Source organism: Pectinophora gossypiella, chromosome 18, assembly GCF_024362695.1.
Source record: "Pectinophora gossypiella chromosome 18, ilPecGoss1.1, whole genome shotgun sequence".
Lineage (NCBI taxonomy): Eukaryota > Metazoa > Arthropoda > Insecta > Lepidoptera > Gelechiidae > Pectinophora > Pectinophora gossypiella.
The window spans coordinates 13,191,714-13,215,715 of NC_065421.1; the positions used below are offsets into that span (position 1 = coordinate 13,191,714).

Below are 24,002 nucleotides of genomic sequence, written 5' to 3' on the forward strand. Positions count from 1 at the left end.
TTCTCACCTCAGAACGCTTGGGGAAGCGTGATGATCACATCACTGATGTGGGTGACTCATGTGGGTTGATACCCACATCACTTTGTGCGCATTGAACAGTCTAATATTTATTACCTAGTTAACAAATTCTGCAACGTTGGATGGCATATATACAGGAAAATGAAAACGTGTTAGTGACATCGTAACGAAAACTTCGAAGGATGATTCAGACCATGATTCTGAGTTGATATCAACTGGAATTTTCCGTCGCAAAAGTATGGAACTGAAAATACTTAATTAAAAAGAAAACACTTACATGTTCATGAATTTTCTGACAGGAAATTTCACTTGATATCAATTCACAATCATGGTCTAAATCATCCCTCAGTATTCGTTACGATGTCACTAACACCTGTATAGGTAAATTAATTTGGAATCCGACTTGCCAGCTGTGTCGCCGCTTCTCTTACGTACATCTTTATGTACTTACTTAATTCGGCCTTTATAGCACTTACCTTTGTCGGCTATTTCAAGACCATTTCATTTGTCGTGTTTTAATCTGGTCACTGCGTCCTAATTCGTGGATGGCGTCTAATTAACCGCGAGTCAAGTACTGTTGCGCAAGAGTGGAAATTTGAGAGCTTTGACATGCCCGTCATGCGAGATGAGGAACAATGCGAAATTCTGAATGAAGCTCTAATAGCATTAATACGAGTAGCAACCTAAGCTAATAAATCATTTCTTGGATGACGACTAGTACCTAAGAAGTTAAGAGTAATATTTCATTAAGATTATGACGTTTAATTCTATTCTAACACGTAACACACGAACATCGCGTCGCAGCGCGTTACACCGCCGCAAAATCCGCGTTGTAGCGTCAAGTAACTCAATGGAGTTAATAGAGTTAGCAATGTCTAGTAACATTATAACTTGTATTGTGGCCTTCCCGGGAATGTAAAGATACCCAAAGTTAAAGTTAAAATATAAAAAGAGCTTAATTATCTCGCATTTAGACAGATAGGTAGCAGCCTGTGTCCTGAGGTCCTAACAATTCAAACTCAAAAATATTTTTCTTAATTAGGTAACATAGTTCCACTTTGAATCGTAATTTTTTACATAAATATATTTTTTGTTTTATTAAAGGGTTTTTTGCGTGGAGTGGAAATCTGTTATTCGAGCCCTACATTCCAACAGGGGATAAAAGGACTAGAAGAAGAAGAAGAAGGAAGTGTTTATGGATCGGCGTACTCACTCCTCCGGTTGATTAAGGGGAGGCCTGAGCCCAGCCGTGACAAGTATACGGGCAATTTATGTTATCTTAAAGAGTTTTTAAAACAAGAACATTCCGGGTACGCAACATGACGGATATAGCTACTCACTATCATCCAAGTTGAGTGCTCTGGCGGCGCGGCGCGCGTCGGCTGTAGACACCTCGTGCTCCACGAAGTATTCTTCATAGCGGACCTCAACCACCCCATCCTAAAAAATAAAAATATTTTCAGGGACAATCCCACACACGACAAATAAAATATCATTCAAATGTGAACGGCCTACGTGGTCCAGTGGTTGAGCGTTAAGCTCACGATCCGGAGGTCCCGGGTTCGAATCCCGGTGGGGAAATATCACAAAAATTACTTTGGGATCCCTAGTTTGGTTAGGACATTACAGGCTGATCACCTGATTGTCCGAAAGTAAGATGATCCGTGCTTCGGAAGGTGCACGTTAAGCCGTTGGTCCCGTTTACTACTTACTGATGTAAGTTATTATTCGTTACACGAGTCATGTCAGGGGGCTTTGGCGGGTCAATAGTAACCCTGACACCAGGGTTGATGAGGTTGGTAATCCACCTCACAACCCACACGAGATAAGAAGATTCAAATATGGGCTTTAAGTCGTTGCCTTCCGACATAGTTGACAAGACAGCTCGGTGTCAGCAAGCGTCCCGGCATCAGACTTCGGTAGTTGACCGCCGGGTTGTGGAGCGGTGTTGGAGCGAAGTTATTTAAATGGACTCTGCTCCAACACCGCTCGTATCACCTTTAGGATACAACTGGTTAAGGTTGCGGTACCAATTTTACTTATCCGAAACCGGAACCGTAATTTCAAGTTGGTTTTTACGAGATGCCTAGGAAGATCAGCTGCTGAATGTATTGTTTTTTATTAGCTTCCAGTCTAAAATAGAAGGATTTTTAAACGGACAACATAACATAACACAGCATCACGCCTGTATCCTCTACGGGGTAGGCAGAAGTCCGGGGGCGAGCTTTTTAAACATCCTCTTTGGGAAACTGAATACCTCGGTGTTCCACGTCTCCGTGTCATTGGATCGAGTCACGTTACTGCGCCCTGTGCCCACTGCTTTAGGCGCCGCTGCGTGTCGGACCTGGGAGAAAGTTCACGGATTTAGTATCTTCTAAATATATAAAAGGAGAAACTGACTGACTGACATATCAACGCACAGCCTAAACGGCTAAACGTAGGCACTTGAAATTTAAAAGGGACGTAGGTTAGGTACCGTAGAGGTGCACTAAGAAAGTAATTCCCGGAATTCCCACGGGAACGGGAATTAGCGGGAAAATCCTTTTGTATGAAAAATCTAAACGGCTTAAGTTAGACGCTTGAAATTTGGCATGCCGGTACCTTAGTTAACTTAAAGCTTAGTTGCAAGAGGATATTGCAAAATTCCCACGGAAACGGGAGTTAGCGGGAAGAAACTTTTGTATGAAAAAATCTAAACTGCATAAGTTAGATGCTTGAAATTTGATATGCACTCCCACACACACAAAGATCTCTCTTTTATAACACGCCACGCGGACGAAGTCGCGGGCACAAGCTAGTATATAGGTACTAGTACATCAGCTCCGCCTAACGCTCAGGCGTTCATTGGGAATAAGACTTAGGACTCCAACATACAATACCGATTTTACTGCCGAGAACATTACCTGCAGTAAAAAGGCGTAAAAGTTATGTAAAAAGCACTTTAATACCTTGCCTTTAGGCGGATAAGATCAGAGTAAAAGAAAGAGAAATTTGAAAAAGAAAAACATCCAGTGTCCTTAATATCAAAAGAGTTTTTACAACAGGAACATTCCATCTTTCACCAGATCACATCACTGGATACGACATCGCATTGTGGCAGTCCTCACAAATATCTCGCAATCTCGCGTAAGTGCATACGAGACATTCCGCGCGGCCTATGGTAAGACACAGAGGGGGTGAGCTCGGCGCGCGACCAGAGTTGGTGCGGGGCGGAGTTACTGTTCTATACGTAGTATTATTCTTTATGATATCCTCGACAACAAACTCACCAGCACTTCAGGCACTCGGAAGATGACGTCACAGTGCGCGCGGGCGAGCAGCGCTAGCGCCGCGGCCAGCCACGCGACTCCCGCGCAGCGCATCCCATCGCATTGGGCCCGCCCCACCGTGCTCTGAGGGAGTACGAGACATTATAAGCTGACGACTAAATAATAGAATACAATACAATTAAGAAAACGTACAAAATCGGCCTTATTGCTAAGGATACTAATATAATTAATTAAATTACAATATCATACCGGGGCGGACAATGAAAAATGGTAAAATAAAAGTTGACTGGTTTACCTAGACTAAATATATAAAAATAATAATAATAATAAAATCCATAAATAGATAAAATTCATATCATTTATGTAATGTCGGTATATATATTATTATGTAGTTATGTATATTAATATTATACACATAACTACAAACTTACCAACATTATTATAGAAACAGAGGAGAACAGTGACAGTTACATGAAATGTTATAGTTATAATATAAAGAAGACGAAGACTACAAATAAATAAAAGAACAACGAGGTGAGTTAAGGAAGTGCTGCTTGACTTTTATGATGGCGGGAGACATATTCCCTGGAGTATCCACAGTAGAATTACAAAGTGGAATACCATCTACTTAATCCATGACCCCACACAACGTGATTCCATCCACGCATACGACAGTAGGCGATCAGGAGTGATTCGCATACAAACGTCGTCAAATGGGCTCTGGCTGCATCGCACTGCAGTCTACAAATTAGGTGCTTATAAGCTATATGACCTAAAGAATGCGGTTGCTCCAACTGATACGGATAATGCCACGTTTAAATTCTGGTGTCACTACGAGTTTCTAAAGGGTAGGGTCGGTATCGCTAAAAGAATAAATAAAACAACAAATGGTAAAGAGAAAATTTAAATCGAAAAAATAAAAGAAAAATCTTTGAGATCTATCTTGAGTAAGCTCAAACTTAAGAGTCTAGTTCCTATCCGTTACCTAGAAGGTACGAACGTATAGCAGATTCAGTGTAAGTACAACGTAAATAAATTAGTATTTTTCTCATTTATCATTATTTGCCACTAAAGGTAAAAAAAAGGTAAAGGTAAGGTAGGTTTGGTTTGGTAGGTTATTATTGTTTAATTATTGATTAAATAAACATTCCTATACAAAAGTAAATAAATTAAAAATTAATAAATGAAAAAATAATTGTTAATTAATTTTTGTATTTATTTATTTTACAAAATTTCTGTATTTTATGTTACAAAACGTAAATAATAATTTTATAATAGTAAATACAACTTTTTTTATATTATGTAGTTTCTAATAATAAGTAACAAAAAATCATTTAAATAGGTTGTCAATAGCTTCAGACCCAGAGTAAACCTGAAGAAAATAGGAAGGGTTTATAATATATTTTATTGTTTGTATGTAATCTAGCCCTTCAAGTAGTGGCAAAAAGGTGTAGAGCTCATTTAGCTTAGTTTGTCTATGACAAAAAGAAATATTTCGATGGCTACACTTAAGCACATCTATTGTCGCCGAGCTAGGGTCCCAACACCCTTAAGTGCGCGTTTCAGGGTTCCGATATCAATTGAGTGACGCCGTAGGTATCAATAAACGAAACTCGGCTCTCAAGAGTCCTCTTAAGACGTGTTTACGAGTGCAGTCAAACCGTGACTCGAGTGCGGATTTTGTGATCTCGCGATAATGGAATTAGAAGATATTTAACAAGAAATCGATTATTACGACGATTTAGATCATTACGACGCTTTGTTATGGGAAGATGCGTATCATATGCCAAAAGTTGCGTATATCAGGGACGGCGAGAATTTTGTCCTAAGGGGCAAACTAGCTAAACGACTATTTCTCAAAATGGCAAAATCACTGTTCTTTTCTAACTGGACTAGTAGGTACTTACATGAAAATTGATACCTATTTAGAAAAGCTAGACAATGGCCCCGATTCCTGCAGACACCTCCTAATTTTATTTTAAGTTCTACCCGTCATTTTCTTATCCGCCGAAAAGGAAAGGAACGGATGATTGACAACTGTTAAGTTTATAGTGAATGAACTACCCGGACGAATGAAATAGGTATTCCGCTGATATTTAACCTGTTCGACGAGTCCTCTCAACTTAATTCTGTATTGGCTAATATTAAATTTTGGGAGGGTTCCATAAATTTTATGCCTGTCGAATGCCCGTCACTTTCCTTTTCAGTGCATAAGAAAACATAAAATGACAGGTATGACTTAAAATAAAATTAGATAGTGTGTGCTGGAATGAGCACCATTGTTCTTTGGAATGAACATAACTGATTTCAGCATTTTTAGAATACTCATCATCATCATCAATTTAAGAGCCACGCTCTTGTCGGTGTAGCATTTTCCATGCTACTTTTTTAGGGAAAAATAGTACAGTGGTTTCCCTCTTGCCTTGCGTTTTTAGAATACTAACTGTGATAATTTTAGGAAACTATTTATTTATTACTTATTTCATTTATATTTAGAACGTCTATCGATGAGAACTGACTGACTTGTACCTAACCTGTATTGGGCTGGTTTTATCTTCGCGGGTTGGAAGGTCAAAACATTTTCTGTAAAATACCGGAGCTGACAAATCTTCAGGTTAGATAAGCGATCCCTATGGAGAACAGGATAACGCAAGGGAGATGTGTGTCAATGAGAACTGAATGTCATTAGGTTACTGCACTAATCCGTTTCGGAATTCCGGTCACACGTTGGTTCTTTAGTTCACAGCCCTAGTGACCCAAAATGTTTTGGTACTTCGCCCTAATTTGAGTGCAGATCGTGATTCAAATACAAATACTGAACTAATACCTACCAAACAAATACGGTAGGTATTTGTACTAGGTAGGTTTTAATAACCCATATATCGTCGCCTTCTAGTGAAAACCACGTAAGTAACCAATTTTTAACCGACTTTGTAAAAATACGAGTTTACAGCACATGTCAAACAGGTTGCATATAAGCGAGATGCCTATTTGATTCGCCCGGGTTATTCATTCATTTTAAAATTAATATCTGTCAGTCATCCCTTTCCTTTTAGGCGGATAAAAGAATGACAGGTTTATCTTAAAATAGAATCAGATGGTCTTCTTCTACGGTGTGGGTTACGAGGTGGAATACCAACCTCATCAACCCTAGTGTCAGGGTTATTATTGAGCCGCCAAGGTCCTGCATGGCTTATGTAAAGACTAAGTACTTACATCAGTGAGTAGTAACCGTGACCAACGGCTTAACGTGCCTTTAGATGATGTCCAAATGATGTACTTGGGAACCACCACTAACATAAATAAAAATGTATTAGCCATGTAACAGAGTAAGTTGTTTGCAGCCAAGTCCTTGGCGCAGCATTATCTGAAGTTTACTAGCACTCAGCCAGTTAACGGATCATAAATTGGAAACGCGTAAAAATATCCGCGCGTAAAACGAAAATAAACGCAAATCTCTTTACGCGTGAAGGTCTATAAAAATGATGCACGAATAAAATTATTGTGAAAAAAGAAAATATCTCTATTTTCGTCTAACAAACGGTTAGACGAACTTTAAAATCACGTAATATTGGGATGAGTGTCCCGCTCGTGTGGGGTGTGAGGTGGAATACTAACCTCATCAACCCTGGTGACAGGGTTATTACTGAGCCGCCACAGGCCCCTGACATAGCTCATGTACCGACTACATACCTACTTACATCAGTAAGTAGTAACAGGGACCAACGGCTTAACGTGCCTTCCGAACACGAATCATCTTACTTTCGGAAAATCAGCCTGGAATGTCCTAACCAAACTAGGGGGGACTATCACAAAGTGATTTTTGTGATATGTCCCCACCGGGATTCGACCCCGGGGCCTCCGGATCGTGAGCCCAACGCTCAATCACTGGACCGCGGAGGCCGTTGATTCGCCGCATATATTAACTACTCGTCCAACAAATGCATGAGGGCTCTCACTCGAACACTACGCTAGAGAGCTAGAATTATATGGATTAACTATCATAACTAACCCAGTCTCGAGTATACATGAAAAGTCCCGGTTCTTATTCAATGGCAGAGATATAAAGATATCCACAATACTCGACAACCGGAAGCAAACTTGAAGGGGAGTGTCGGGTTTCTAGCAGACGTGTGGACAGATAAAATGCCTTTGCTAATAATAACACTCATAAAACATGACTTTATTAAGCTCGTTTGAAATTATATTCCAATAATGGCTATTAAAATATTCATGATAAATTATTCGTGAGGAAACCCACATTCCCGAGGATATACGTTTCGGAGGTAACACGTATCCTGTACGGGTATCGGGAATTTTCCTGTTGCAAAAACTCTTATAGTAAGGACACTGGCATTTTTTTAAATTGTTCTTTCTTGTATTCTGATGCTATTATCTGCCTAAAGGCTAGGTAATAAAGCTCTTTAACTCTCTCGGTCTTTTTTCTTTTTTAAGCTCTTTAACTTTTTTTTTCTTTGAATTATTTATTTTTATTTTTGTGCAATAAAGTATATTTGTATTTGTAAATTTTGAGCTTTTTTATTGCGTGGGAACGGCACATCACTGCTTGTATTTGTAAAGCTTAGCCCTTAAATACCGAATGCGTGCGCGCAGACCGTTACAGCTCCGGTGCAGCTATCAACCGTATTGCATCCTGCATTTTAATCGTGACCGTTCAGTGCAAATGTAAGGAGGATTAGCTTGTCTCTGTTATTTATATAGCATCCATCACTTATAGAGAAAAACACCTAACCGCGTTTATGAAAAACCACATTCTGATGCGGCGAAGCAAAAAATGAGGGTTATGTATGTGTTTGACGACTATGTACGATATGGTACTCGTACAAAAGTCCATTCAATTTCTTGCAAAATAATAAATCAACTGGTGGTCTTCTTACTGTGTGGTTTGTGAGGTGGAATACCAGCCTCACCAACCCTGGTGTCAGGGTTATGATTGAGCCGCTAAAGGCCCCTGACATGACTCATGTAACTACCACTGACTTACATCAGTAAGTAGTAACCGGGACCAACGGCTTAACGTGTCTTCCGAAACACGGGTCATCTTACTTTTTGGACAATCAGGTGAACAGTCTGTAATGTCCTAAGCAAACTAGGGATCACAAAGTGATTTTTGTGATATGTCCCCACCGGGATTCGAACTCGGGATCTCCGGATCGTGAGCCCAACGCTCAACCACTGGCCCACGGTGGCCGTTTGTTCAGATAAAAGATAAGGTAAGTTTTTGTTGGGCAAGTTGTTTGGGTAGTGTTGCGTTATGCGGTCCTGTTGCTTATCAGTTCGCCACTTCGCGCCTCGGGCTAATCTAAGCGTACCACTTAGAATTAGTAAGTATTACTTTAAGGCACGGCTTTCTGAAAGATTTACTACCTCATTATATGTTCAACCAAGCTTTAGAATGCACTTCAACGAACATATCGTCGCGTTACAGTGAAAACCATGTTAGCGCCTTTAAGAAAAGACCCTCCGGTCCGATCCGGAGGTCGTGGGTTCGAATCCCGGTGGGGACATATCACAAAAATCACTTTGTGATCCCTAGTTTGATTAGGACATTACAGGCTGATCACCTGGTTGTCCGAAAGTAAGCGATCCGTGCTTGGGAAGGCACGTTAAGCCGTTGGTCCCGGTTACTACTCAAGTCACTGATGTATGTACGTAGTCGTTACATGAGTCACGTCAGGGGCCTTTGGCGGCTAGAAAAATAGAGGCCACTACCATACCAAACGGGTAAACATTTGGGGCCTCAATTTTTACCCAGATTGAAATTAAAGTATATAAAGTGAGGTTGGTGGTAGACCAAGAAGGACGTACATTGACCAAATTGAAGATGTCCTTAGAAAAGGTTCAGTACGATCTACTCTGAACCGGCGTGCGTGTATGAAACGATTGATGAATGTGAAGGAAGCAAGAGAAGTATGTCAGGATCGAAGCAAATGGAATTTCATAGTTTCTGCTTACCCCGGTGGGAAATAGGCGTGAGATTACGTATGTATGAGTTGAAATTAATTTAAATAAGTCGAGGTTTTGTTGAAGAAAATCACATAACGTTTTTCCAAAAAGCCGCTTACATGGTTTTCATTTTAAGGCGACGATATTGAACGTGGTAGCTAACTATTACCTAATCTGTGCTATTGTAGCTCAACGATCTAACAGTTAATAATAGTGATGCGGATCGAAGGTGTGTCGGTTGTGCGCCCGCGCAGCTTCAACTGATGGACCGTGACGATGGCTATTGTTATTGTGTCCGATATTTATTCTTATTGCATTATTATAAGACTTACAAAAAATAAGCAACGTAAAAAGCAGAATAATTCTGGCACTGGGCATCACGATGTAGTAACATTGGTCTTTTTCTCTCGTGTGAGCCCAACGCTCAACTCCTGGATCATGGAGGCCGTTAACATGATGCCATTAAGATGGACTAGTATAATTTTGAGTGATGGGTTGGTACACCAAGTCATCTAATGGTACATTCATCACATTCATTTTCGGATTCAAATACCACGGGTGATAGACTATTATGTCTTATGGCTTTCTCCACCTCCTAATCACTATTATTAAGATACCAGTATAGTTCGTCACGCACCACCAGCGATGCAACATAGACTCAGACGCACCTTGACTGCGCATGCGTCACTGATTATACAATACTTACCATTACCATTACACACTACAACTATGTAGTGTTATTCTTCATTCTATGACTAAGGTAATACCCAGAGGGGGTGAGGTAAATTTAGCTCGGCGCATTGGTGCGGGGAAGAGTTACACTTCTATATTATTATTTTTTCTGTGCCACAAGTCACCGGAAAAAAAACTAGCAGTATTAGAATCCTAAGGATATGATTATGTCGTTTCCATATCTCGGGCCTATGGAGTCCTGGACTTTTGGAAGGCGTGCGTGGGGCCGAAGCCAACACGTAGAGGCCCCCTTAAGACAGTTTAATCTAAATGTGGTGTATTATTAATGGCCGGGACCAACTGCTTAGATTTAGGCGCATTAGGGCTAATTCTCATTATGGCAACCGACTCGCAAATGGACTACTTCTCATTATGGCAACTTCTCATTTGGGCTACTTCTCATTTGGGCTTCTTCTCACTAGGGCTACTTCTCATTAGGGCTACTTCTTATTAGGGCTACTTCTGAAATTTCGGGAATGTTTATTGAAATAAGTACTGTATTTAAGTATACAAACATTATATAAACATTCATTCATAAGAGATCAATGACATTATTTTAATAATAAATCAACATTAATTGAACATCCATTCATTCGTCATTTTAGTCCATCGTACCTATACCATAGAGTAGACCTATAGATAGACCGCCTGGTCTATCATTCTGAAGACTGATTGGATTCGCACAACTAAACTGTGGAATGTATTGTCGCCTGCAGTATTACCGGACCGAAACGACCTTCAAACCTTTAAAAAAGACGTACCTACTCCCATCTGAAAGGCCGCCCACGTACTTGTGACCCCTCTGGTGTTGCGGGTGTCTCGAATATCACTCATTGGCCACATCATGATGTAGTTTGGCCAGATCAATGAACACAAAACGTTCAACGATACGAGATACGAGCAAACGTTGGCAATCATATCGTAAAATTAGTAACATTATCTACCGGTAGTGGCGCTGATGTCGATTATATATAAATCTTGATAGGAGAAAGATGTTCTTTATTGTTTCAGGAAATTCAACTTCTGATATTATAATCAATTAGGTAGTGTATTAGGTCAAAGATAAACTATGAAATTCTGATTACTAAATAAAGACAGATCTAAAGGTGACAACAATCTGTTTTTTTTTTCTATTTAACTTATGAATTTTAATCACGTTTTTCTATGACGTGTCAGGTTGCTTTTTCATACAAATTCCATAGTAATTTCGCGTTTTGACGTTTAGTAAAAAGTACACTGATTTGACAAGTTGGAAACTACACAGACCTCTATTCTTTTACGCCTTGTACAAAATGTTTTTTTTTACGTGACGTACTTGTGGATTTGTGCCGGATGCCATTCACTATTTGGCCGGACAAACGGGGAATGGCTATCACAAGATACAGCTATCTTTCTCACTTACCCTACTTTTCTTCGAAACCGACAGTTAGTTGCATTTTATTTTTTGCTTATAATATAAATCTCGGACATGACAGCAGTTAACAGTACAATCGCTACGGTCCATCGATATTGCGCCGACGCACCTTCACCGCGCATGCGTCACTAATGCTTGCTGCACATAAAGCTGGGAAAGCGGGCTTTTTTTTTGAGAATAACTTATTGTAAGATAGCCTCAGATAGCATTAACTACTTGGCCGAACAAATGGGGAGCGCTGAGGGCCTCTACCCTACCCTACCCTAATAAGTACAAAACTTAAGACAACAAGACTCTGAATGCGGTAAAAATGTCGACTGAAATGCTAGTGGAGGTTAATCAAACTTTTGACCTTTTTTGAACTTTGATTATTCCGTATCGTGGTGCCACTTTGTCAGGTGTCGACAAGTTCTTGAAAGGAAAGTGATAAGTAGAGTAGAGGGGTGATAGAGGGGAGATCTGTGTCCGGCAGTGTGAAGTATAAGCATAGAATAAGGAATAATACTACGTATAGAACGGCAACGGCAACTCACCGCTCCACACCCACCAGCCTCTGAGCTAGGTTTACCTCCCCCCCACCCCTCGAACATTGTTTAGACTTGAATCGTATGGCGTATGGCGTCAGACGTCACACACACAGATGCGCGTCTACGATAATGTCAATGTGTAGTGTCGTGTAAAACGGCGTAGTTAGTATGAAGTGTCCGGGGTGTGGTATAAGTATGCAATGTCCTTGACAGATTATACATATTAATACGTATAAAGATTCGACATCAGTTTTTCGCCTTCGCTTAAATTATATTCTTACAGAAGGCTGCATAAAGCACAGGAATTACAAATATTACACGACATTCTAATCGCAAATCTAACACAATATTTACTTAACGTGGCTCTTACCTAGAAAAACAGTGTTTAATACTGCAAATATCTAAGTAACGGATAATACTATTTAACTTTCTTGTTTGCACGTACCACCTAAGTTTATACTAGGCACATATTTGCTCATGCCGTGTTACACAAGATAACATAATGTAAGTAAAATCCATATTTGTCTCGCGGAGGATTCACGCACCTGATAAACATTTGGGAACAATATCTTCCGTCTCCAAAGTGTCCAATTTACCCGCGCATTTAACAACTTGTCTGTCAGAACCTTAAAGCAATACAGCCGGCTAAAATAGCATAGCTATAAAGCTATGCAACTAGACTCAGACTAGCCCGGTATATTTTGTCCGGTATCTCGACAGATGAGGGGTTAAGAGACACCTCGCTTAAAGGGAAGTTGCATACATAGATACAATAAGATTCCCATTGACATTCAGAATTTATCTTTGTACAGTTTTAAGACAGTATTTAAATGGAAAGTAAAAAAGGTTATCATATTAATTACTTAGAAGATATGAATGCATGAATAGAAGCTTGAGTGTCTATTTCAAACTTTTGTGAATAAAAATCACTCCCGAATATGATTTTTCAAAAAGGCGCTTACGCCTTACCATAAGGCGACGATTTCAAGTATTAAGTACATACCTCACCCACACATAGTAGGTACATACAGGGTGTGTCGATTATGCAAACAGCAATGAATGAATGGGACATTATGTTCACTGTACAGTTGTATTGACTAGACGTTGGCAGTCAGCTGCTGAAGCGATGTGTCATGAACAAATAACGTAGGTATACCTATAAAACTCTATCGCATTAACTTTTATCAGATATTAAGTGAGGTTTTGGTTTAGATTTTCGAACAAGTTAATGTGACATGATTGCGTACTCTGTAGAGCTCTATCGCTATTTAGCCAGGTTTTGGAGTAGTTAACAAAACCTCGCACGTTGAAAGAAATCGAGGTTTTGTTAAAGAAAATCACTTCAGAATGTGACTTTTAAAACGAGAGCCGTGGTAGCCTAGTTGGTAGAACGCTTGCCTCTCACTTTGAAGTCGTAGGTTCGAATCCACTACAAGCCTCAACCAACGATTGTTGAATTTGTTTTCGAATCATGTTTGGAACATAAATGATTATCACGTGCTCAGCAGTGTAGGAAAACACATTCCCGAGAAATGCATTTTCGGAGGTATGTGACGTAATCTTTATTTGTTTCCCCTTCGCGGGTTGGAAGGTCCGACAGACCGGACCTGTCAAATCTTCAGGTTAGGTAAGCGGACCCTGTGATGAACTGGATAATGCTAGGGAGATTACGTGGTTTTCACTATAAGGTGACGGTTTGTCGAATAAATTAATTATACGACATGGTAGCTACGGTACTAAAGTGCTCATAAACCATGCAACATTGAAAATTTGTGAGTTAATAAAAGCTGTTGCCCACAACTTTGTCTGTTTTTGAAAAGCAGTTAGTCTGTGTCCGTCTGTGAGTTTCGCCCTTCCAATTCCCATTTAAATCGGTTCAGTAGTTTGGTAGTGAAAGGTAACGACAGACAAACTTCCTTTCGTATTTATAATATTCGTATGGAAATCATCAAATAATTGGTTCTTTCACCATGGCAACACTATTGAATACAAATACTCGTAAGCAGTTGACCCAGTTTGCATCCCCACGAATATTAATTTGGGGGGGCAACACCAACACCTGCCCATATGACGCACCCTTCTTAACATTGACTTGGAATAAAATATAGCCGAATTAGGGCTAGAGGTCAATGACTCATGTCTGAAGGTCGGCGGACGAATCACCGCCCTTTGAAGGAAGGAATCAATATATAAAAAAAAAATCAATAACTCTAAGACCATTATAAGCACTAAAATGTTTTACTGCCGTACCGTTGAGGAGCTCGGTGGCGCAGCGGTTAATGCGCTCCGTCTGCGATTGTTAACGTTAAGCAACTTTCGCAAAGGCCGGTCATAGGATATAAGGCCCGATCTCCCCTATCCATCCATAGGGAAGGCCCGTGCCCCAGCAGTGGGGACGTTAATGGGCTGATGATGATGACTGCCGTACTGCCGTCAGACTTTGTTTTCTGTATAGTTCCCAAAGTGGGAACATTCTAAGCAGATAGGATCAGAATGCAAGAAATAACAATTTGTAAAAAAACCCACTTTGGGAACTTTCCCGGGAACGTATAAAAAATGTAAAACGCGTTCTGTGCTGGGCGTGTCGTAAAAACCGATAGGGGAATTGACCTTGCTACCTTGTTAGACCATTATATACTGGTGATGGACTGAACAGCTGTCACTAAACGGTTCATCATATCCACCTTAGTACTTCCCATCAAGCCACTGCTGGGATTGGAATCTGGGGGGTTAAAATGGCTAGATCGAAGCAATTCATCTAAGAAAGCAATATTGCAATTTTACATTTGCGCATATAAAAGTACATGAAGAGCTTACATGGAACAGATTAAAGAAAAGGTTAACGTCGTGTCTTATAGGGAAGTCAAGGAATTGGCCTTTGATAGACTGGAATGGAAAATGCTACACCGACAAGAGCGTGGCTCTTAAATTGATGATGATGATATAAAAGTAAGTGCAAACTTTACACTGCCTCTCAAGATACGATCTCCTAGTTTGAGAGACAGGGTTACCTTCTGCTTTTAAATAGCCACCAACAAAATTATATTTTATTGCTAATGTAACGTTTAATAATATGTAAATTATTGTGTGTGAAATCATCATCATCAGCCCATTAACGTCCCCACTGCTGGGGCACGGGCCTTCCCTGTGGATGGATAGGGAGATCGGGCCTTAAACCATCACGCGGGCCCAGTGCGGATTGATGGTTATTAACGACTGCTAATGCAGCCGGGACCAACGGCTTAACGTGCCTTCCTAAGCACGGAGGAGCTCGGGATAAAAACTTTTTTTTGTGGTCACCCATCGTATAACCGGCCTTTGCGAAAGTTGCTTAACTTCAACAATCACAGACCGAGCGCGTGAACCGCTGCGCCACCGAGCTCCTCAGTGTTTGTGAAATAAATTTTATTTATTTAGTGCGCAATGCAAACAAAAGTCAAATAGCAATAAGTATTGCTTTCTTAGATGAATTGACCATAAAGTGAGAGTCAAGCGTTCTACCAACTGGGTGTCCACGGCAAATACTGCATGGAATAATAGTGAATTAGATAAACACCATGTTAGTGCATACTCCACCTCAATGCTAAAGTGCCATCATCGGAAATAATCATTACAACTGTACATCCCATTCCAGTAAACAGGATTTCCTTTTTTTACGTTAAAAGATCTGTAATCTTCTTATTTCGCAACCAACTGGTAAATTAGAGATCTTCATGGTAACTCCTTCCGGGTTGGACAGAACGAATAATCTCTGTAAAAAATCTTGATGCCATTGCTATCATGTTTCATCGTAAACGTTTATGGGCTGATGATGAAGTTCCATAGTTCCCTATGGATGCATAGGGAGATCGGGTCTTAAACCATCACGCGGGCCCAGTGCGGATTGGTGGTTATTAACGACTGCTAATGCAGCCGAGACCAACGGCTTAACGTGCCTTCCGAAGCACGGAGGAGCTCGAGATGAAAACTTTTTTTTTTTGTGGTCACCCATCCTATGACCGGCCTGTATTAGCGTAATCTATTTAATTATAAGGAACTATATTTAAGCTATCACGCTCGACATATCATGAGGGCAAGCTACAGAGGCTGCAGAAGATCGCGAGGAGTGGAAATCTGTTATTCCCAACAGGGGATAAAAGGATTAGAAGAGAGATCTATAAGCTATTGTACAGGCTGTGTTTTTAATAAAGAAAAAAAAATTAGTACCTAACCTGCGCATGTTCTACCCTCCCCGATATCGGTAACGAGCGTGATTTGTTTCTGTGTCTAAGTAAGAGCTCTCATTATATCCGTTTATAAACCTACCTAATTTCATTTACATTGTAACAAGCCCTTAAATGCTAGTTACTGTTACAAAACCTATTATTCTTAAGTTCTTAGACACTACATAATTGAAAGAAATATTGATTGGTGTAATTATCGCCATAATACTAAGAAGAAGGATATCCTACGGCTATTTACTCTAGTTTCATTCTTTTACTAGTATTTGGTATACATTGCAGGTTTACTGACAGCCCGAACTGGGAGTTAATCAAATCAAATCAATCAATAAAAAAATGGGAGTTGATAAATAAAAAATGTGTTCATTTATTTATTATTATTTATTTATTTACATTTCACGACTTTACAGCGCAGAAGCGCCAATGCGCCGTGAAACATATATCATATCATCCCGAACACGTCCCAAAATTTGACTAGGAATTATCTCTTAGTTCCCAAGGCCAGTCAGTCACAGAACACCAAATTGTGTCTAATATAATGTATGGACTTGTAACTTGATACCACACGACATATTTTAGGTCTCCATTAAGATAAAAACAAGCTGTAGGTAAATGTGTGTTTTTTTAAGTATTTTACAGCCAAGCAAAATTGAATCCACAGATTCGATTGAACTTTCAAATACAAATTATTATTTATTTCGGACTTCATCGATATACTTACTCATTGATAATTATATAATATTATGTTACTATTGTATATATTTATACTTAAAAACAACTTATATTCTGATGTTTATTGTTTATTTATTGGCCAGGCGCTAGGCGTATATAAGAATTTCATTTTTGACCGCAATTTAACAAGCAATAATACCTTAGTAATGCTGCAAAGTGCAAGATGTCTTGAGCCTACTTCTAGCTTTACCCCCATTTTACCCTTTTCAACCTTTAATTTCGATTTTTTTTGTAGAATAACCTTTTAATTTCGATGCAAGTCTTTGCATTCTATGCCCATGACGAATGCTGAAGAGAATAATAGCTAATAAAGCAATGTATATAAAATCTTTGTCACCAGACAGGACACGAGTAGAATTAGAGATTAGTGCAATATAAATTCATGATGCGACTGATAGCGATTTGCAGGATATTACTAGAAAATTTCAATCTAGGTACTTATAGTGTATTTGCCTCGGATGGTATTCATTTGGCCGGAGTGTTGAAGGCTCTCTGTAAAAATTGCAAAACAAAAAAGTAAGGGTGCCTAGGTGCAAACCTCGGCTTAGGGCTCAGGACAACTGAGAAAGGCGATAGCGATAACCACTGAAGGAGACACGGCGACCGGTAGAATAGCACAAGTTCGGTATCCAAAAGTCAGAAGACAGGCCGGAGACGGATATGATGCCATCATGATGTCAAGAATGCATCTAGCGGCTTACGGGACAGGAAAAATAAGGAGCTTAAACATTATATATTTTTTTATTATCTTACTTAGTAACTTCGAGTTTAATACAGAAGTAAATTCTTCGGCATAATTACGATAATAATGTACTTAGATTGAAAATTTCGCATGGACAATATGAGGTCCCGGTTAACACGTTCGTCCCGGCCTGACAAGAGCTGCGGGTTCAAATCCCGTCAGAGCTAGACATTACGATTTAATTTTCTTTGTTATAATGTAGGATGGTATTAATAAACGAATCTCAGCTGAGACTGCCCTCAAGATCATGCTCAAGTCTCCGTTTTTATATGAGAACTGTCACATTGACATGATCTTGTGGGCAGTCTCAAAGCTGAGATTAGTTTATTAATACCACCTGTAATCTCGCTTATTGTCGCTTTAACGCCGGCACTGGGGCAAGCATCTACTCGAGCTGATTAACACACAATGCGAAGGCAAAAACTATTGTAGTGAGGTAACCAGGGACACTGTTTTAATGTCTGAGCATTGCTTTCTCACGGAACGCAGTTTTCTAGTCTACCCTAGGAAGTAAGTAGGTCGGTTTTGGTACTCGAGGTTCCTTGTATTTTTGCATGATCTTTGTTTAAGGATATTGCACAAAGGTACAAAACAATACATACACCAAATTGGAGATGTCCTTAAAAAAGATTCAGTACGATCTACTCTGGCGTGCGTATATAAAACGATTGATGAATGTGGAGGAAGCAAGAGAAGTGTGACAGGATCGAAGCAAAATATAATTCCATAGACTCTGCTTACGCCGATATGTAGCACTTTATTGCTGACACACTCGTTACATGATCCATGTCAGGAGCCTTTGGCGGCTCAATGACCTTGACACCAGGGTTAATCCACTTCACAACCCGTACGATAGAAGAAGATTGCATACAATAAACACAATAAAGCACGTTAATAAGTATAGATAGATATTATAACTTCTTAATAGTGTTAACAGGCTCCCGAGAGGGTTCGAGGAATCTAGTTCATCACTGCTAGCTGGTGTAGTTTTAAGGCTCGTCCATCCTCAGAGACATCGGACGATATCGCCCCACATCTCACATCTAATTTCGTGAATATGCCATGTAGTTTTAGAGAAGTAGTCATTGGGGCGAAGTCTAGCGACAAATGCCCCCAGTGCTGTCGAATCAATAAAGCAGGAGATTCTTTATATACTTAAAGCAGAAACGTTTCCATATCGAAATATTTATGTGCCCCACTCAAGATGTTTCCGATTTTAAATAATATAAAAATACACCTACAAAAAACGAAAAAATTGGACTTGTCCCTAGCAATTTAGAAATGAAACCCTTCATTGGCTCCACTAAGTGGGAACGAGGCTTTAGGAAATTCATCTTACGAGTTCAAGTAGTATTCGGATATTATGTGGATGTGCCCTGCGTAATACTTAGGTATCTGTAATTATGAGTCACAAGTTATCAATAGGGGGAAAAGCGCCTCCCTTTCATACAATGTAAAGTATACTGACTAAGTACCTCTTTATAAAACCAGCGTCACATTTCGTGTTAGCAATCTTACATGGTAATCTTAATGTGGCAGTCAACGTTTTAGGCTACCGTGTACCAGGATTTCCACGAAAATATTGAGGTTTATTATATGAGAATGAAAATAGAATCACGCAGTGGAATAATTTTACATACATACATAAACTCACACCGATTTCCCACCGGGGTAGCAGACTATGGAATTCCATTCGCTTCGATCCTGAGACACTTCTTTTGCTTCTTCCACATTCATTACTCGTTTCATACACGTACGATTCAGAGTAGATCGTACTAAACCTTTTCTAAGAACATAAACAGTGAATAATATTGTTATAAAATGTTTTTGGGCTCAGCTATAATAACAAATAAACCAACAACATTCGTTGAAATGGTTCTGTAATATGTATGTGCACGTATATACCCAGTCGCGTGTACAGTCATGAGCAATATAATGTACCCACTTTAGGACTCTGTCGCACTAACATATTTGACGTTTAGTGAGACTCACAGTTCAATTTGTCAAAAAAGTTAATGTGACATGGTACCAAAGTGTATACATATTAATGCTCGTGACTGTACGTGCCTCTTACTTCAGTAGGGCGGAATGAGATGATGGCTGAGTTCGGATAAGGACCTAGACCTACGGGGTATAACGTAGAACCATTGCCCAGGGATACGGGTGAAGACCTCAACGGTTGCAGAGGCGGATATGGGAGCCATCGGTACTGTAACCTGGAACCTGACAGAGGGTAGCAGTAACTGTCAGTAGTATTCAGAGGCGGAGGACAGGAGTCCTAGTACGGCTTGGAAATAGACTACTCTAGGCGCCATCCCACTTGCGTCAGACAGAGTACTGACGGGCGGAAAGTAAGAAGGAAACCACTGCCCTATTTTTCCCTAAAAAGTAGCATCTAGAATGTTACACCGACAAGAGCGTGGCTCTTAAATTAGTAATGATCTACTCGTACGTATACATAAGTAGGTATATACCTATACGTAATATCCTCCGTACTTACCGCCTAAAACAAGTAAAGAGTAAAATGACCAATTGAGTAATTTAGGTCTGTTCACTTAACTCCAGTTTACTCTAACTGCGGGTAGGCTGAATAGTGAATTGTTTCTGACACGCAAGGGTTGGGTTACACTAGGCTAACGACCAAAATTATTTTGAGATCAAACCATAAATGAAAAGTTTGTGATACAAAACTGTGGTGATAACATAAGCTCACGATTAAATCCCAATTTAGGTGGTCAGAGGTACATGCATCGCAAGATGAAATGCATACCCACACTTGATCAAGACTTTTGTTAGACCAACTTGATAGGTGAGCCATATCGCCGTCTATAATGGTCGAGCCAACTGTGGGGGCGAATGTGTTGAGCTGTTTATCATCGGGAACGGCTTTTCTCACGTATTGAATTATGGACGATAGGCTGATCACCTATATATCTTTGGCACAGCCTGGACAATCCTTAAAAAAATCTTTTTTACCGTGTGTCGCCTTGTTCCATAAGTGCTAGTGAGACAGACATTCTGCGCGCGATCCCTTACATACATCTCTTAAACATCACTATTCGGAAAAAAAATCTCATTTCATATACACTTCTCATCAAAAAAATCGAAACACTTCCGTTTTCATTGTTTCTGTCCGAATTTAACACAAAAAAGAATTCATACGATGAAAAAAAATACATAAATGTATAGCTGGCAGTTTGGCCATTACAGTAATAAGCGAAAATTCTAAATTCAAAATTAGAATTTCATTTGTTTATCTTATAAACGAAATGAATCACTGTTTTGAGACAAATGTGTGTTTAGGGTTGGAGTACATTTAGCGTTTAAAAACTAAAAATTGGCGCCTATCCTTAAACTTTTTGTTTTTTATTTCAATACTGTGACTTTGGGACGTCTGAAAAAAGGTTTTTTTTTCTAAAACGTATGGATACTTCGCCCACAGAAGCCGCCCAAGTTGTGGCATTGCTGGATTCTGGCCTTAGTCAGCGTGTTGTGGCTGCAAGACTGCATCTAAGCCTGTCATCTGTTGATAGAGTCTATAAACGTTATCGGGAGACTGGTTTGTTCACGCGCCGTTCAGGATCTCGCAGGAATCGGGTCACTTCTGAGCAAGATGATCGATTTATTGTAACAACTTCTTTAAGAAATCGACGCCTTAACGCTTTTCAACTGCAGCAGCGGCTTCGTGTTGTACGAAGGGTGGCTGTAAGTGACTCTACAATTAGAAGAAGGTTGAAGGATCGTGGACTGGTACCGCATAAGCCAGCAAATGGGCCGAAATTAACTGCAGACCATCGAAGAGCGCGCCTTAACTTTGCACGTGAGCACCTAAATTGGTCATACCTACAGTGGAGCAAAGTTCTCTTTTCTGATGAGTGTAAAATTATGCTGTATGGTAACGACGGAAGGAACAAGGTCTACAGAAGAGACGGAGAACGCTATGCACGCACAATGCTGCATTGAAGAAAAGGTCAGCTATGGTGGCGGTTCGTGGACGGTTTGGGGAGGAATCAGCGCCGACGGTAAGACAGAGCTTGCTTTCGTGTCTGGGCCACGTCTGCCTGCACTAAACTGTCATCGGTACGTCGAAGAGTGTCTCGAGCCTCATGTGATGCCCTATGCACATTTTATTGGCAACGGCTTCATATTCATGCACGACAATGCTAGGGCTCACACCGCGGGCGTCGTACGAGATTATCTTAACGAAGTCGATATCTCTATTATGGAATGGCCAGCAAGAAGCCCGGACATGAATCCCATTGAACATCTGTGGGATGAATTAAAGAGACGAATTCGAGCAAGAGATCCTGCCCCAGAAACACTTAGCCAGCTGCAAGATGCAATCCAAGAGGAATGGGACAATATACCACAGCATGTGATCGTGACTCTCATCCGATCGATGAAGAACCGTATGGAAGCAGTAATTAGAGCTCGGGGAGGGAATACAAGTTATTAAATAAACGTTTTTTGGCTTTTTTTTTCATTTACGTGTGTTGTTTTATCCATTTCCTTTATACTCCATACGGAATAAAAATGACTCATTTAACAAAATACGAAACCTATGAAAAATTCATTTAAATTTAGAACATTAACATTAAGATTTGATAAGCTCATATTACTCACTATTAAACGACATTTAACATTTATTCCTAAATGTACACATTTTTCTGATTTTTTTGATGAGAAGTGTATTTTAGAGCGTTATTTTTCTGTAGTCAGGTTTTAATTTTCAAACTTTATATTTTTCAACTTAATTTGACAGGACTAAAACTAACTCTTAAACTATACTATCTTTTAACACGCTAACTATATATAGTATAGTTTATACTATCTTTTTCTTTTAGTTTTCGTATAGTTTAAGAGTTGCTTTAGCAAGACACAACAAAATACAACAAGCAGTTCACTCATAAAAATATACGTTTAATTATCACACATGTTATGTTAATTATGCAAACACAAGCGCACACCGTACTATCATGAATATGCATGATATTTTCATCAGTTCAACATTGTTTCATGACATTCGTGACTGTATAGGCATAATGGTCGTGGTTGCAATGACATTGCTACTGCGGTCATGCAAATTAAGTCTTCGACACACCGAAGGCAGATCTTCAGCAGCGCAGTAGAAATCGTTTTTTTTTCTGTAGTGATCTACGTTTTTTTAATATAAAATAAAATAATTATCTTCATTTTTTTTTTAATAATAATCTTCATTCCCGTCGCGGTGGAGGTGATTGGGACATAGTGCGATGAAGCCAGGAGCTGTTTTGTCGGTGGCAAGTACGCAAACCGCGTCATGCCAAAAAAAAAGGCAGGAGTTTTGTGCGCGAGTTGGGGCGGCGCCTCAGGAGTAGTGTGCGCATCCCCGGTCAGAATCGCACCTGGTGCAACGCATATCCCTGGTTATCCAACGCGGAAACGCAGCCAGATGCAGCAGATTATGGGTACATTTGAGCCAAGTACGATTGGAGTCGGACTTTTTAAGCAAAGATTAGTCAATTGTAATATAATTTGTTTTACTTGTGGTTTTTTTTTTAAATTTTATTTTTACTGCGCTCCAGAACTCAACTAGCAAATGTTGGTGAAAAATCCTCTAAACTGAAGTGGAAATGGGCAGGACATGTCTGTCGTATAAATCCGGAAAAGTGGGGCAAAATTAAATCTCAATGGACCCCACAAGGTCATCGACGTCGAGGCAGACCACGACGATGCTGGAGGGACGAGTTTGACGCCTTCCAGAAAACCTGGCAGAACGATGCCCAAGACCATCCCTGGTTGGAAAGATAAGAGGGATGCCTTTGCCTAGTAGTGGGACATCAATTAGGCTACAGAAAAAAAAATGTTTTGAGCGTTACCTTATAATAAAGTACTTAGATGAACAATCGATTCGTGTTTTACTATTTGTGCGATGATTTTGTTTTAGTAGTACATTTATATGTAGTGTAGAGGATAAAGAGACGTACTTAGATATTTTCTTATGAGTGTGCGGCAGTGGGCTAGGGAGGTTAAAACGGCCACATCGAAGCAATTCATCTAAAAAAGCAATATTGCAATTTGACATTTCCGCATATAAAAGTAAGCGCGCAATGCAAACAAATGTCAAATAGCAATATTGCCTTTTTAGATGAATTGCTTTTTGTCGTGGCTTTTTAACCCCGCAGTACGTGTATCAAGTACTTCCGTCAAAAAGTGGCAGAAAAATGTAAGGCCAGCCAGCCCAAAGACATTTTCCGTCTATAATTTCTCCGAGACTAAAACCTTCAGACAAAAGTATGTAGGTAAGTAGGTATCTATTAAGTACATTATGCGTAGGTATAATAATGTACCAGTATAGCTAAGGACGTATCGAATCAACAAAAACTGTCACATATCTAGCCG

At 39.8% G+C, this 24,002-nt stretch overlaps 1 protein-coding gene across 1 annotated transcript in view; it reads right to left on the bottom strand.

Moving 5' to 3' along the window:
• The window catches only part of LOC126374887 (uncharacterized), a 44,627-nt gene that overhangs the window by 18,851 nt on the left and 1,774 nt on the right, over window positions 1-24,002 (bottom strand). Inside the window, exons 2-4 of the mRNA XM_050021659.1 lie at window positions 3,288-3,410; window positions 2,276-2,362; window positions 1,359-1,458 (exon numbers count right to left, since the gene is read on the bottom strand). Of these exons, the coding sequence (XP_049877616.1) occupies window positions 1,359-1,458; window positions 2,276-2,362; window positions 3,288-3,380 (280 nt within the window). The 5' untranslated portion in view covers window positions 3,381-3,410. The remainder of the gene's footprint in view (window positions 1-1,358; window positions 1,459-2,275; window positions 2,363-3,287; window positions 3,411-24,002) is intronic.